Source organism: Meriones unguiculatus, chromosome 3, assembly GCF_030254825.1.
Source record: "Meriones unguiculatus strain TT.TT164.6M chromosome 3, Bangor_MerUng_6.1, whole genome shotgun sequence".
NCBI lineage: Eukaryota > Metazoa > Chordata > Mammalia > Rodentia > Muridae > Meriones > Meriones unguiculatus.
In genome coordinates this window covers 73,671,984-73,689,441 of record NC_083351.1, presented here as the reverse complement: position 1 = coordinate 73,689,441, position 17,458 = coordinate 73,671,984, and the positions used below count along the sequence as shown (strand labels likewise).

Below are 17,458 nucleotides of genomic sequence, written 5' to 3'. Positions count from 1 at the left end.
AAGAAATTAAAATCTTCCTAGAACTCAATGAAAATGAAGACACAACATACCCAAACTTGTGGGACACAATGAAAGCAGTGCTAAGAGGAAAGTTCATAGCACTAAGTACCTTCAAGAAGAAATTCGAGACAGCTCATTCAAGCAACTTAATGGCTCACTTAAAAACCCTAGAAAAAGAAGCAGACACACCAAAAAGGAGTAGGCAGCTGGAAATAATCAAACTCAGGGCTGAAATCAATCAATTAGAAACAAATAAAACAGTTCAAAGAATCAATGAAACCAAAAGCTGGTTCTTTGAGAAAATCAACAAGATAGACAAACCCTTAGCCAAACTAACTAAAAAGCAGAGAGACACCATCAAAATCAACAAAATCAGAAATGAAAAGGGGGACATAACTACAGATACTGAAGAAATCCAAACAATCATTAAGACTTACTTCAAAAGTATATATACCACAAAATTTGAAAACTTAAATGAAATGGACAATTTTCTTGATCGATTCGAATTACCAAAGCTGAATCAGGACCAGGTAAAGTAATTAAATAGTCCTATATCCCCCAAGGAAATAAAAGCGGTCATCAAAAGTCTCCCATCCACAAAAAGCTCAGGACCACATGGTTTCAGTGCAGAATTCTACCAGACCTTCAAAGAAGAGCTAACTTCAGTTCTCTTCAAACTATTCCACAAAATAGAAACAGAAGGAACATTACCAAACTCATTCTATGAAGCCACAGTCACCTTGGTACCTAAACCACACAAAGACCCAACAAAGAAAGAGAATTTCAGGCCAATCTCCCTTATGAACATTGATGCAAAAATAGTCAACAAAATACCTGCAAACCGAATACAAGAACACCTCAAAGATATCATCCACTATGACCAAGTAAGCTTCATCCCAGGTATGCAGGGGTGGTTCAGTATATGGAAATCCATCAATGTGATCCACCATATTAATAAAGTGAAAGAAAAAACCACATGATAATCTCCCAAGATGCTGAAAAAGCATTTGACAAAATCCAACATCCATTTATGTTTAAAGTGTTGGAGAGATCAGGGATACAAGGCACATATCTAAACATAGTAAAGGTGATATACAGCAAGCCTATAGCCAACATCAAACTGAACAGAGAGAAACTCAAAGCAATCCCGCTGAAATCAGGGACAAGACAAGGTTGCCCACTTTCTCCATATCTCTTCAACATAGTTCTGGAAGTCCTTGCTAGAGCAATAAGACAGTTGAAGGATATCAAGGGGATACAAATTGGAAAGGAAGAAGTCAAATTATCACTATTTGCACATGATATGATAGTATACATGAGTGACACCAAAAACTCTACCAGAGAACTCCTACAGCTGATAAACACCTTCAGCAAAGTGGCCAGATACAAAATTAATTAAAAAAAATCAGTAGCCCTCCTGTATACAAAAGACAAAAGGATTGAGAGAGAAATTAGGGAAACAACACCTTTCACAATAGCCACAAATGACATAAAGTACCTTGGAATAACCCTAACCAAGCAAGTCAAAGACTTGTATGAAAAAATTTCAAGTCTCTGAAGAAAGAATTAGAAGAAGATATCAGAAGATGGAAAGATCTACCATGCTCATGGCTTGGCAGGATTAACATAGTAAAAATGGCCGTCTTACCAAAAGCAATCTACAGATTCAATGCAATTCCCATCAAATTACCAACACAATTCTTTACAGACCTGGAAAGAAAAATTCTCAACTTCATATGGAATAATAAGAAACCCAGAATTGCTAAAACTATCCTCTACAATAAAAGATCTTCTGGAGGTATCTCCATCCCTGATCATAAGCTGTACTATAGAGCAACAGTTATAAAAACTGCATGGTATTGGCATGGAAACAGAATGGTGGATCAATGGAACTGAACAGAGGACCCAGAAATAAACCCACACACTTATGGACACCTGATCTTTGACAAAGATGCCAAAACCATACAATGGAGAAAAGATAGCATCTTCAACAAATGGTGCTGGTCTGTGTAACTGGATGTCTACATGTAGAAAAATGAAAATAGATCCATACTTATCACCCTGCACAAAACTAAATTCCAAGTGGATCAAAGACCTCAACATAAAACCAGACACATTAAATCGGTTAGGAAAAAAAGTGGGGAAGAACCTAGAACTCATTGGTACAGGAGGCAACTTTCTGAACAGAACACCAACAGCACAGGCTCTAAGAGCAACAATCAATAAATGGGACCTCGTGAAACTGAAAACCTTCTGTAAAGCAAAGGAGACCATCATCAAAACAAAACTGTCTACAGATTGGGAAAGAATCTTCACCAACCCTCTATCTGACAGAGGGCTATTATCCAGTATATATAAAGAACTAAAAAAGCTGAAAAACAGCAAACCAAGTAATCCAATTAAAAAATGGGGAACAGAGCTAAACAGAGAATTCTCTGTAGAGGAATATAGAATGGCAGAGAAACACTTAAAGAAATGCTCAACCTCATTAGCCATCAGGGAAATGCAAATCAAAACAACCCTGAGATTTCACCTCACACCCATCAGAATGGCCAAGATGAAAAACTCAAGTGGCAATACATGTTGGAGAGGTTGTGGAGAAAGGGGAACCCTTCTCCACTGCTGGTGGGAATGTAAACTTGTACAACCACTCTGGAAATCAATCTGGTGCTTTCTCAGACAACTAGGAATACTGCTTCCTCAAGATCCAGCCATACCACTCCTAGGCATATATCCAAAAGAGGCTCAAGTACACAATAAGGACATTTGCTCAACTATGTTTGTAGCAGCTTTATTTGTAATAACCAGAAGCTGGAAACAGCCCAGATGCCCCTCAACTGAAGAATGGATGCAGAAATTGTGGTACATCTACACAATGGAGTATTACTCAGCAATGAAAAATAAGGAAATCATGAAATTTGCAGGTAAATGGTGGGACCTAGAAAGGATCATCCTTAGTGAGCTGTTCCAGAAACAGAAAGACACACAGGGTATATACTCACTCATGTAGACATATAACATAGGATAAACCTACTAAAAACTGTACATCTAAAGAAACCAAGCAAGAGAGAGGACCCTGACTAAAACGCTCAATCCCCATCCTGAAAGGCAAAGAGGTTGGATATCAGAAGAAGAAAACAGGAAACAACCTACAAACCTGCCACAGAGGGCCTCTGAAAGCCTCTGCCCTGCAGACTATCAAAGCAGACGCTGAGCCTGATGGCCAACTGTTGGGCAGAGTGCATGGAATCTTATGTAAGAAGTGGGAAATAGTAAGAGCTGGAGAGGACGGGAACCACACAAAGAGAGCAACAGAACCAGAAAATTTGAACACAGGGAACTTCCCAGAGACTCATACTCCAACCAAGGACTATTCATGGAGATAACCTAGAACCCCTGCACAGATGTAGCACATGACAGTTCAGTGTCCAAGGGGGTTACATAGTAATGGGAAGAGGGACTGCCTCTGACATAATCTGATTGGCCTGCTCTTTGATCACCTCCCCCTGAGGGGGAAGCAGCCTTACCAGGCCATAGAAGATGACAATGCAGCCACTCCTGATGTGATCTGATAGACTAAGATCAGAAGGAAGGAGAAGAGGACCTCCCCTATCAGTGGACTTGGGGAGGGGCATGCATTAAGAAGGGGGAGGGAAGATGGAATTGGGAGGGGAGGAGGGAGGGGCTTATGGGGAGATACAAAGTAAATAAAGTGTAATTAATAATAAAAAAATAAATAAATAAAACAATCCAATCTTTAGCATGGTAAGCAACATCATACTGCCTGCTCTTACAGATGTGTCCTTTAAGCCCTGACAAAAAACAGTTAGAATTTGCATTGGCAAACTGAGTTAACATACAATACAATCAGTACACATAATAGCATCATTTTTGGGTTGGCAGTATAGTGCCTTTGTCGTTTCCCCAAAGTCTCAGTTGATGAGTTAAAGTCTTGATGTCTCTTTCGGCAAGTTATCAATAGGTTTACTATTCCACCTTAGGGTTTCTGTCGCTGTGAAGAGACACCATGAGCACAGCAATTCTTATAAAGGAAAACATTTAGTTAGGACTGGCTTATACTTCAGGAAGAAATAGTGACACTGTGCCTGGCTTAAGCATCTGAAATCTCAAAGTCCATCCCCAGTAACATGCTTCCTCTAACATTCATGTGCCTCTTAATAGCAACACTCCCATTTTCATTCAAACCAATACACATGAGTTTGTCATCCACTTTCAGATACTTCACTTGTCTGGTGTCTCTGGGATATTGTCCCAGATATGGCAAGGTGGGAGCCATGGGGTTTTATTTATTTTATATAAAGACATAAGCATGATCTCACCTTGATGTTAGAACATGGGGCCCTTTTCATTGATGAGTTTCTAGATCTTGTTATTTAACGTACTTCAGGCAGGATCATTTTCAGTTTTTAGTTGTAATGGGAATCTCAGAAAGGACATGTATAAACAGCTGTTTGACAAAGTCAAGTTTCAGATATGACACAGTGGTATTTTTCTGGGCCTCATCCCATACCTGGGGTGAGCCAGGGAGAGACATTGTACATAGCTAGAATGGATTTTGAGCATGGATTTCTCCATACGTGCAGCAGAGGCTCCCCAGATGCAGACCACAGTAGTTCAGATGTCAAGTTGATGTCTATTCACCATTAAATATGCACTAGAAGCTTGGAATAATATAAAATAGTTCTTTATACTGTGAGAAGTAATGCCTTTAATAGAAGGTAGGCACCCGTGAGCTTCTTTTAAACTTTTTCTTGCCAGAGTCTGATCAAAGGCAAACATAAAACTAAAAAACAAAATCTATTTAATTATCAATGCTACCCCCCCCCCCTTTTTGAGACAGGGTTGCTCTGTGTAGCCTTGGCTGTCCTGGATTCACTTTGTAGACTAGGCTGGCCTTGACCTCACGGAGATCCACCTGCCTCTGCCTCCCCAAGTTCTGAGATTACAGGCGTGCACCACCATGCCCAGTGCTCAATAATTTTTAAAGACTTAAATTTAAGGCTATATATGCCTGTAATCCCAGCACTCAGGGAGGCAGAGGCAGCAGATCTCTGTGAGTTTGTGGCCAGCCTGGTAAACAAAAGGAGACCAGAATAGCCAAGACTACTCAGAGAAACCCTGTCTAAAAAGGGAGGGGAAGACACATACATACACACAGAGAGATCTAAGTTCCAGGGCAATTTTAATTTTGAACTCACAGAGATCTGCCTGTCTATGTGTGTGCTGTAATTACAGCCGTAATCCCACTGTGCCCAGTTTGGAGAAAATTTCTAACTAAGTAGTCAACTTTGTTAGATTCCAGGAGGTTACCCATCAAATGGGGGTTTTCTTACCAGATTATATATAAGAGATTATGACCAAGAATACCTGCATTAACCTGACCTCTCCAACAGGGGCCGTAGTACTGGCCTCTCATTTTATTTCCCAATCGGACTCAGACATTAGGAAAAAAAAAAAAAAACTCAAAAAGGTTGAGGACGGTCCTTAAACTCCAATTCAGAACTTGGTGAAAGTGGCCTTCAAGCTCTTTAACACCCAAGATGAGGTAGCCGAGTCTTGCCAACAAGCTCAGGTGTGACAGAACCTTACCCACCACTCCCAAGCCCTGATGGTGGCCCTAAGGCCAACAACATCCTCCAAAAAGGGATCTGGAGATCTCTGTGGCCCCATCCAGTCAGGGAAAAGTCAGTCCCACTGGGACCCTGTATTTGGTGTGGTCCATCATCTGTCCTAATCCCCACTCACCAACAAAGCCAAGCCCCCACTGCCTCCACCTCACCGGCAACCTGACCACTTCGGAGTGCCCCATTGGGAGTTTGACTCTTGTGCCACACCATAGAGACCCAGCCTCACCACTGGGGACATTTCAAATTCTTCACGCCCTTGGTTTGGTGGAGGACCAACAGTGTCCAACCTCAGAGACCTCTCCCCCCCCCCACTACTCTACTCAAGCCTAGGAAGATGAACCACCTTCCTAGTGGACACAGGGGCTGACTTCTCAGTCCTCACCTCATACTCAGGTCATACAGTTCCTTCATGGGTCTCTGTCACAGGGGCGGATTGGAGACCGTCCCCCCCCCCCCACACACACACTTTTCAGCTAGGTCTTTGCCTTTGTCACGTACGCTTGCTGGACAGTTTCTCACATTCCTTCCTTCTCATGCTTGTGTGCCCAGTGCCTTTACTTGGCTGTGACATTTTCACCCGTTTCAGGGTTACCCTCTCCTTCTTTCCTGTCACCTTTCCAGACTCTCTCTCATTTACTTTTTCCCTTAATTGCCTTCCAGATCTACACTTCAGACTCCTCCACCCCTGCTCTTTTGAAACCCATTGATCTGGGACACCTTGACCCGGGAAATAGCTACCCACCACCAACTGGCCACAGTTTGCTTGAAGAATCGCTCCTCTTTCTTTTGACAACTCCAGTTTCCCAACTCAGAGACTTATCGCTGGGGTCTCAAGCCCATCATCGCCAGCCTACCATCTCAGGGCCTTCTGATCCCCACCAATTCACCCTGTAACTCCCCCATTTTCCCAGTGCAGAAGCGCTCTGGACCTCTGTCTCATCAACGAGGTGCCGCTTTATTCATGGTTTCTTTACACCCTGATTGTTATTTCCTCTTTGCTTTCACTTGGAGGACCCTGACACATGGTCTGTGAGGCAGCCTGCTTGGACTGTGCTCTCTCAGGGTTTTCGAGATAGTCTCCACTTCATTGGCCAGGCCTTGGCCCGAGTTTATTCTCCTTCGACCTCAGCCCCAGTACCCTACTCCAGTACGTGGATGACCTCTTCCTATGCAGTCTTCTCCCTTTCCCTATCCCAAAAGGTAACTTCCCAACTTTTGAACCCTCTTGGCTCCTTAGAATACTTCTTCCAAAGCCCAACTATGCTCTCCCACAGTTGTATATCTAGGGGTCCAGCTTAGCCAAGGCTCTAAGACCTTTAACCAGGCGGTCCCTGAGGGACCTACAACCCTCAACTACAGCAGATCAAATTCTTTCATTTTGGGGCCTGGTGGGGTTCTTTAGACATTGGACTCCCAGTTTCACTATCACAACTAAGCCGCTATACCAGGCAGCCAATGAGACCAGCCACCCCATGGACCTCGCATCCACCCAGCTACAGTTCATCACCATTTTTCTTATTCTTCGAGGCTTCTTTTAAACAGCCCTAGCCTTGGCCCTTCCAGACTCTCCTCGGCCTTACCACCTCTCTACTGATGAGAGGGTGAGGTAGCAACAGGTGTCCAGTCCCAACCTACTGGACCCTCCCACAAAGCCATCGCTTTTCTGTCTAAACAATTAGACCCTATTGAGTGCGGATAGCAGCCAAGTAAGTGAGCCCTAAAGATGGCACTGGCAGAGGTCCTCAATATCACTCCAACGTATTCTATATATCTATCATGATCTCCTGAGACACTCCTCTCTGTCTGTCTCTCCTCCAACCCTCAGGGGTCCAGGCCTTCCATCTGTTTTTCCTGGAAAACTCTCATGTTACTTTGACCCCTAGCCCTGTTCTAAATCTGGCATCACTTCTCCTGTTCCATCCTTCTCCAACACCCCTTCCCACTCCTGCCTAGAGGCTGTGGAAGCTCCTATGTTCACTCTGACCCAGTTTCCTAGACCAAGGTCTCACAAACCTACAGCTCTCCATTTTCATGGACCAAAGTTCCCTTATAGATAACTCAGGAACCTGCCAGGTGGCTATGTGGTGGTCACCTCAGCTGGACAGAGATCTGCTCCCTCCAGCCAGAAGCTCCCAAACAGGACAAAGAGATAATCCCCCTCCCAATTACAAAAGCCCTCCAAAAACATTAGACAAAGAGAATACTTAGTTCCAGATTCTAAAGTGACCACTGGACTATGACATACCTACTGGATCTCCAAACCCAGGCAATACTTCAATATTTTATCAAACATGGTCATTACCTTTTCCCTTCTACAAAAAGCCCCTAACCCATCCCAATGCTGGACTTCATGGACCTCCTACTGGGAGACCGTGAATTTTCCAGGGACCCACTAATCCCTGAATAAACCTGCCTTTTACTTTTTTAATTTGGCTCAACTGGATTTATTGGATCAACAATGAGAAGCCATTCATCAATCATCATCAATGTGGAGCAAATAATTGATCTGTATTTTATGTAGTGACACAATAATTTCTGTAGGCACAATAATTTCAATAAGTTAAGACCTGTCCTTTCCATCATTATTTAAGTCTATGATTTCTTGTAAATAAGGAGTTACTGATAGTTGTGGAGAATTATGACATGCATAAATTTTTGTAATATTACCTTGTTGATATATAATTTCAGTAGGAGATAATGAGGGAGGAAGGATAAATAAATGATAAAGAAGTAAGGGATTCATTCTACGAGCCACTGTTTTAGCAGCAGCATTACTTAATAAACTAATAACCCGTTCTGCCTCAGCGGTGACATTTCTTACCGAATTTAACTGAATAGCCAGGCATGGTGGCACACGCCTATAATCTCAGAACTCGAGGAGGCAGACGCAGGCAGATCTCTGCGAGTTTGAGGCCAGTCTGGTCTACAAAGTGAGTCCAGGACAACCAAGGTTACACAGAGAAACAACCAAGAGAATTTAACCAAGTATCCAGAAAGTAACTTAAAGAGCAGAGCCAAATCCTTAGTAGCGATAAGGATACAACCAATTGATATGGCCCAAATTCTTTGTAAGTGCATTGTTTGGAAAGTCTTTTTTTAAATTTTTATTTATTTATTTTTTATTAATTACACTTTATTCACTTTGGATCCCCCCATAAGCCCCTCTCTCCTCCCCTCCCAACCCCACCCTCCCTCCCTTTCTTCACGAATGCCCCTCCCCAAGTCCACTAATAGGGGAGGTCTTCCTCTCCTTCCTTCTGATCTTAGTCTATCAGATCACATCAGGAATGGCTGCATTGTCATCTTCTATGGCCTGGTAAGGCTGCTTCCCGCTCAGGGGGAGGTGATAAAAGAGCAGGCCAATCAGATTATGTCAGAGGCAGTCCCTCTTCCCATTACTATGTAACCCCCTTGGACACTGAACTGTCATGTGCTACATCTGTGCAGGGGTTCTAGGTTATCTCCATGAATAGTCCTTGGTTGGAGTATGAGTCTCTGGGAAGTTCCCTGTGTTCAAATTTTCTGGTTCTGTTGCTCTCCTTGGTTTGGAAAGTTTTAAGCTGAGAGGCTGATGGCAAATTTTTATTGTTGAGTAATAATATATCCTAAATAATTATAAAGTGGTTGTTTTTGTATTTTATCTGGAGCTACGTTTAAACTTTGTTCTCTTAGTTTATTTACTATGAAAGTTAAAACAGTCAGTTAGGTGTTGATTAGACCAGTAGGAAAGGAGAATGTCCTCCACACAGCGACTGACCATGACCTTAGAAAACTTAAACAGGACGGGCTTAGGTACTTAGTTGCAACTGTTCCTGTACCAGAAGTTGAGTCTGTTTAAAAATTTACCCACAAAAGGACAAATGATCAGTCTATACTGACTTGTTCCCACTGTGAGGGAAAACAAAACACACACAAACAAGAAAATATAAAACTAAGTTCTGGGGCAACAGAGGGCTAGCTCATGCTTGGGGTAGTAGAGCCCTGCCCACCACTCCCTGGAATTTGCTCTGCACTATCAAGACCTGGGAATGGAAAAAGCAGTGTGAAAAAGGCTGCTGACTAAGGCCTTTGAGTTCCAATCAGATCCCTCAGAAGAGTGAGACCTGATGTGGCTCTGTGACCAGGGAACCTGAGTTACTGATTTCTACTTTGCCTGCCCTGCCAAAAAATATGCCCGAGAGGGTTTAAGCAATACGTTACTGTACTGCAGCTTATATAACAATTACAGGGATTTTTATCTCTCCTTATCTGGACTGTCTTTCTATTAGTTCCTACATGTATAAGGTTGCAAAGCTGTTGCTCTAAATATTTTGCTCCTCTAGATCTTAACAATATCTCAATAATTGCATAAAATGCTTTGTTTCCAATGACTGAAAAGAACCTATGTTAATTTTTACTCTGTCACTTATATGGTTGTAACCCCTTAGGTGGGAGTGGGAGGCCCAAGTTTCCTAAATGCTGAATTTCTCTCTCTCTCTTTCTTTCTTTCTTTCTTTCTTTCTTTCTTTCTTTCTTTCTTTCTTTCTCTCCTTCCTTCCTTCCTTCCTTCCTTCCTTCCTTCCTTTCTTTTTTTCCTTTTTCCCTTGAGACAGGGTTCCTCTGTGTAGCCTTGGCTGTCCTGGACTTTGTAGACTAGGCTGGCCTCGAACTCACAGAGATCCACCTGCTTCTGACTCCCCGAGTGTTGGGATTACAGGCATGTGCCACTGTGCCTGGCTCTAATTTCTCTTTAAAGAAAAATGTTTTTGCTTTTTCCAAGGGTTGTATAAAACTAAGTTCTATATGTGGCACGCCACATTTGGGTGCCAGCTGTGAGGGTCTCTGCAAGTGTAATAGCTGGCAGGGAAATGATTCAGGGGAGGTAAGAATGAGACTTGGTTTAGCCTGACTTAGTTAGCTATTGCTGAGCCAAACTTCTTGGGATCTGATACCAACTGGGTTTTTTTAGTCATATTTAAGCATAGCACAATTTTGGAAAAAAGTTTCCTGATGACAATTAACTTAGTACAAAGTATAGAACAAACTTAAGACATGTTTACTTTGAGACTCTTTACAAAGTACATATGGCTTCTTCCATAAAGACGGGCTCTGTTGACAAAACAATGCTCAAGGTTTAGGGTCTGGGGAGAATAACTGAGGTAAGCAATGCCTGTGGAGGTCAGGGTTATCCTGGCCTAAGATACAGAAGTCACTTAGACTGTTGTAAAGAACAAGTGGCACCTCTCTCATAGGGATGGGCTTAATGGGCTTAGAAGTGATGCTCTGGATTTAGGGGGGAGGGTCTGGGATAAACAAAATATAAATTCTGGAGTATATGGGTGAAACCTCATTTCATAAATAGCAAAGGGTCACCAGGTTCTAAAGTACATCCTTTCCAAGAATTCTGAGAGGAAGACAGGGAAACATCCCCTTCCTTTGATGATGAGCCTGCGTGTTTAATGTTTCCTGGCTTCTCTGTATGCACAGGGACTGCTTGCAGTCTTTGTAGTCAGTATAATATAGTTGATGCAGTCTCTTCTTCGTGGTACTCTCCAGGCAGATTCGTTTGTCCAGGGCACTTGCACATTATTGCCATTATCTTGCCTGACATTTCTTTTGAGGTGGATGAGTTTTCCATTCTTTAACAATAGCTACATGTGCCTTCTTAAGAAATGAATGATGGCTGAGAATGAGGACTTTCAGTGTTAGTGTTCTGGCATCTGTCTTATCTGAGGTTTAAGGCAACAAAGTTTTTTCTCTTTTATGAAATCCAAAGCATGATGAAAAGTGAGGATAAATTATTTAGTGAAGAACAGTACCATCCTCTGTACAAGATCTGCCAAGGCCACACCTTTTGGTATGCTGACATGGACAAAGGAAATTTTCATAAGACCTAACCAGTAGATAAAGTGCTACGGGCAGCCAGGGGCAGCTTAGGAATGGAGAACCAGATTTTTGGTTTTTTGGTTTTTTACTGATGAGAACCCAATCCTAAGTGGTTATTCCAAAACTCATGCAAATAGAAGCAGTAACAATTGGAGTCAGTATGTTTTACACATACATACACACACACACACACACACACACACACACACATACACACACACACTCACACACCATGAATGTGTATACATATGAACATATATACATATGTGTGTGTGTATATATATATATATATATATATATATATATATATATATGCATGATGAGGTGATGAGGTCATTAATTTGAGAACAGGTACATTGGGGCCATGGGAGAATTTGAGGGTAGAAATAAAGCAAATATGGTGTATTCACGTACGAAATTCAAGATAAAAAATGTAAAACATTAAAAAAGAGGGAGAAAGAGAGAAGAGAGAGAGATAGGAGAGAGGAATGGAGGGAGAAAGGAAGGAGGGAAGAAAGAAAGGAAGGAAGGAAGGAAGGAAGGAAGGAAGGAAGGAAGGAAGGAAGGAAGGAAGGAAGGAAAAATGCAGTTGGTGGCTAGGACAGCCACTAGGTCCTAGGCATAGCATGAGACACCCAGTCCCCACTAGCCCACCAGTGGTTATGTCCTTTTTAAAAATCTTTTAATTACATTTTAATTTTTTGTGTGTGTATGTACCTCTGTCATGGCATTTCTATGGAGATCAGGGGACAGCTTGTGGGAGTTGGCTCTTTCCTTCTGCCTACGTGGGTTCAAGGGATCAAACTCAGTTCATTAGGCTTGGTGGCAGGTGCACAACCCTTTGAGCCATCTTGGCTTGGGCTTCTCAGCTTCCATTACCCTGAGCCAACAAACTTCTGTTTGCTTTACATTATTCAACCTCAGATTTGTCACAACCACACAAAACATGGAGAGAAGGAGATGAAGCAACAATACCCATTTTGTTCTTCAATTTATTACTAAGTTTTTCCTTTGAGCTTCTCTCCTTTTTAAGGCATTCTTTTGTAAAACATGTTCTCCATTGTTGTGTCTTGAGACTCAGGAAAATTACAAGGACAACAGTAGTTTTGCTGGACATTTTTATAACCTTCTGTGGAGTCCTATAAGAAAGGTAAATGTATTTATTTGCTGCTGGGCTTTTAAGATGAGCAGCAAAATAAGGTTTTGCTAGAGCTGGATCTTTCTGCTTTTGTGTACAATGCAAGATGGAAGATGGTCATAGCTGACCCCTGTAGAGTTAGCTGAATCAGTGCCACCCAAGGCAGGAAGGTTAAAAAACACTGGGAAGTTAAATTGGTACAAGCTGAATGACTAAAAGGCAGTGGCTGACGCAGCTTTTTCCCTCCTTTCCATTTGGAGTTCTCAAGAATAATTAAAGAATGTAGTAAGACCAACACAGCCTGAGACCAGGAAGAACATTCTGGAATAGCCTGGACCCTGATCCTGTTCTTAAAACAGTGTCCTGCAAGGTTTCAGCTCAGCTTGGCATATTGTCCCTGAGGAATATAAAACAGCATTTTGAAGTCCCAGCTCCAGCTGTGCCTATAACAGATACATGCAAATTAGCCTGCTATGAATGCTGTGTTGCCACTATCCCCTGATGCCTATCTGTGAGCAATAAAGTTGCTTCATTGAGTAAGAATGTTCTTTCCCTCCAGACTTGTACAAATAATGAAAACGGTAGCCCAAGGTGCACCGGGTGTTACAGTTCTGTTCCAGGTTAGTGGCTGGTATGTCTTGTACTTGCTTTGCAGTTGGGTCTGAGGAAAATCATAGTCCTCTGAAGGTAAGAACTTAGGCCACAACTGTCCTGCTCAGCAGAGGCACATGACCTAGTGAGATACAAACAGACCAGAGAATATAACTGTTTTGCCTCCCTGTTTGTGTTACTTTGAGCCAGAGAATAAGGTAGAGGCCACTAAGGAACAAGCAGGTGAGAACAAGGAGGTTGCTGTACTCCAAGGTAGAAACACACAGGCAATGATTAGATACAGAAACCCTGACCCTGTGAGATTTTTTATTTTAATTACTCATGGAGCTGACTGAATGTGAATTTATTAAAAACCTATCGAACTTGAGCTATATTGTCTTGTCTGTTAAATCCTGTTTGATATCCTGTTGTTGCCCTGTGTCATGGAGACCCTACAGCTTTAGATCTGCAGGACTGGCCCTTGATGTACTCGAGCAGTTTATGGATGGGGCAGATGTTGGGGTGAGCAACCTCAAAACCCTGGATCTGGGCTTGAGTGGTAACTGAGCTGTTCTCCCTCACACACACCACCAGGGCCAGTTCTACTGTGCTGCCCATGTGAGGTTCTGGGCCTACTCTCCCAAGTCCAGTTCTGTTTCTTAATTTCTCTTTCTATCAAAGTTTAAAGCATTTGCTACCCAGTAACTGTGTATATCAGGGTATTTAATAAACAGAGTGTCTACAGATGGACAAAGTTCCAAAAAGGACTGCACTTGTATTAGAGGAATAAATGACACCCTGACTTGCTGTCTCTTTAAGCTTCACAAATCTGACCACTTTTTTTGGTTGTCTTCTGTTGGAGGGAACGGGAGGTAAGAATTATTATTTTTTTATTATTGTTTATAGTATTTTGCTCTGAGATATGTGAAGACTTTTTCTAGCTGTGGGCTTAGAAGATGGATACGTCTAGATACTCGTTCACTAAAATATGGAACACAGTGTTATTTTGATGGGAAACAATGACAGCTGTTAAAACATGTATTATAGAAATTACATTTAGTTAAGAAACTTGGGCCCAAACCTGTTTGCATTATTTGTTGGGTTTTTGTTGGGCAGGCAAGGCCATTATCCCCCCATCTACAGTAACAAACACTACTGCATTCTGTGCTACTAAAGGATGATCAACAGAGAATAGAGCTCTAACCTGTAGATACATGAGCTTACCTTAAAGGCCATCGGTATTTCAATGATATAAAGGTCCACATAATCTAGCTTGAGGTTCTTTAGAGTTCTTTCCAGGGCTGGGTGGACCATCTCTGGAACATGTTCTGTAGCCCATAACTGGAAAGAAAACCAAGAAGGACAGTGAAACAGTATCTACTTATTTCTACATTCACGTAGTAAAGCACATATCATCTGCTTCTTTCCTCTCACAAAAACATGTTGACACCTGAGCATGCGAAGGCTTGATGAAACTCTTGACACCACTATGACTATCCACTGATTCACAGGCAGCAGATAGAGAGTGCTGGGCTTGCTTTGGGCTTCTGAAACCTCAAAGCGTACCCCTAGCAACATACTTCCTTCAACAAGGACCCCCACTCGCCCCCATATCTTCTCATCCTTCCAAACAGTTCACCAACTGGGGACTAAACATATAAGCATATGAGCCTATAAGGTCATTCTTATCCAAACCACAACAAAAGCCCACCACCGAAGTCTGGGCATTCACCTTCCACCTTTTACTGCCCTTGGTATTGGTAGAGCTGTGGCGAAAACAGACCTTAGTGGGCCAAACCACCAGCCCTTTCTTGAGCTCAGTTACACATGGCTTTCTGTTTACTTGTGGTCATATGTTGCTGTGTGTGTTCTCTTATGTCTGATTGATGTGCATGTATACACAGGTTTACTTTTCAGCAAATTAAAGAATTTCAAAGGATAATTTGCCCACTTCCTTCTCTTCCTCCTCTGCTTCTTCCCCCACTTCTTTCTTTATTGGTTTCCAGTGTTTGAGATCACATTTAAGACCTTGTGCACACTAGGTAAGGGCTATCCTACTGTGCTATAACCTCAACCTATCCTATGCTCACGGTACCTACATAGTAAGAAATGACTCACCTTTCCGCAGTAGAAGATCTCTTCCCTCTTTATCTTCCCTTCTGCTATCTTTTCTCTGATGGCCTCACCGACTTCTTGCTCATTGTGGTAGATGTAGGCCCCATCAAAGTGCCGGTATCCTTCATCAATGGCTGCTTTCACTGCCTCATAGGTCTCCCTGGGGACCTTATGTGATAAAGATGATTAAGTGTGAGGAGAAGAGAAATATGTTTTAAGTTCATGTTAAAAAGGACATCCATGATTATATTGTTTTATGGCTCACACAACAGTTTCCAACACCATGATTTTATGATTGGAAGATCATGGAATTAAGAAGAAATTGTAGAGAGCTGTCTCCTTCAGCATTCCACCTACCCAGGTTGTTCTGAGCATTGTACTTTGAGAAATGTGATTCATCAATATTGCCAAAGCAGTGTGCAGGGACCAAGATCCAGACATAACATGATGCGGCTTCACATCTCAGCTCTGGGCCTTAACTGTCTAATCTGGAGTGATATGTTCGATCTCTCTGTACTCAGTTTTCCTATCTATCAATGGATTTAACTGGTATTGATTATGTACTATGAGGATTATGTTAGAAAATACATGTAATGCAAAACCTGTACAGAGTTCCTGCACATAGTTAAGTGTTTAGAACACTTCTAGCTATTTTAAAAATTTATTTATATCTCCACACCATCTGATGTACACATCCCTCTCACAAACTTTCCGATTAGGTTAATAAGTACTATTTGAGTGGGCTTCAAATAAAAGATACTACCATGAGACTCTAGAATTGAACAAGCAACAGTTTTTCTTATAGACTTCTCAGACTAGTGAGAAAGGTTGCAGAGTGTCAGTAGTTACAACTGAGTGTGATAAGTGCTATATAGTGGAGGACAAGAGGCTGTGTGTGAATCTTTGTAAGTTACGGTTTAGTGAGTGGGAAGAGGTACCCTTTCATCTCCTTTGATTTGATCCTTAAAAGTTTAGTATAGGGGGCTGGAAGATGGCTCAATTGGTAAGCTGCATGCCATGCTAACATGAGGGCCTGAGCTTGTATCCCCAGCACCCATATAAAAGCCAAACATGATGGGGTGAGTTAGTGTCCCCAGTGATGGCTTGAGGAGCAGAGACAAGCAGGTTGATCCTTGCAGCTCATTGGCCTGCCGGTGTAGTGAACAGTAAGCTCTAGGTTCTGCGGGAGATCCTGTCTCAAAAAATAAAGTGGAGAACAACCGAAAAAGACATTCAGTGTCAACCTCTGGCCTGTACACACAGTTACACACATGCACACATCCACTCACATATACACAACATACCAAGTTTAGTAGCACAAAAGCAAGCAAGTCCGAAGACAGGGTGATACATGCAGAGGAACAAAGGACAGTGTATTCAAATGTGTGGAAGTAGGAGAGTTAGTACAAAACTCAGATTGTGTTCTCCGTTTTGTTTTGGGTCTGTGTGTGTGTGCATGTGTTCATTGTATGTGTATATATACATCTGTGTGTATACACTCACCTGTGGATGTGTGTGTGAAGATCAGGGATGGATTTCAGGTATACTCTATGGTACAATTGTGGGAGACAGACAACTTGTGGGAGTCAGCTCTCTCCTTCCACCACTTTGGTCCCAGAGTTAGAATTAAGATCACTTAACTCAGGTTGTCACTCTTGGTAGCAAACCCCTTTACCCACTCAGTTAATTTGCCAGCCCCATACTGCTTTGTTGTGTTTTCATTCGTGTATTTTGTTTTGTTTGAGACAAAGTCTCTCATTGAATTTGGAGTTCTAGGTGTTGACTAGACTGGCATTGGGATCTGCCTGTCACTGCTCTCACACTCCTGGGCTTAGAGGCACACACCACCATGCCTGCCCTTTTAGATGGGTGCTGGGCATCGGAGTTTAGTCAGATCCTCATGTTTGTGAAGCAAACGCTCTACCCACTGAGCATCTCCCCAGCTCTAGAGCATGCATGTAGGGAGAGTGGTGGCTGGAAAGGCAAGTCAGCTAACATATAAATGCTTGGAATGTAGGGTAAGAAATGTGGAGTTTATAGCTGATAAGGAGTGAAAGTGCCATAGCCATCTGTGGGCTTCAGAAAGATCCCAATGCTGCTT

At 42.3% G+C, this 17,458-nt stretch overlaps 1 protein-coding gene across 2 annotated transcripts in view; it reads right to left on the bottom strand.

Annotated features, from left to right (window-relative positions):
- The window catches only part of Akr1d1 (aldo-keto reductase family 1 member D1), a 287,500-nt gene that overhangs the window by 23,030 nt on the left and 247,012 nt on the right, over window positions 1-17,458 (bottom strand). For both annotated transcript variants that reach the window (XM_060380196.1, XM_021638210.2), the window contains exons 3-4: window positions 15,361-15,525; window positions 14,467-14,583 (exon numbers count right to left, since the gene is read on the bottom strand). In XM_060380196.1, the coding sequence (XP_060236179.1) occupies window positions 14,467-14,583; window positions 15,361-15,525 (282 nt within the window). The remainder of the gene's footprint in view (window positions 1-14,466; window positions 14,584-15,360; window positions 15,526-17,458) is intronic.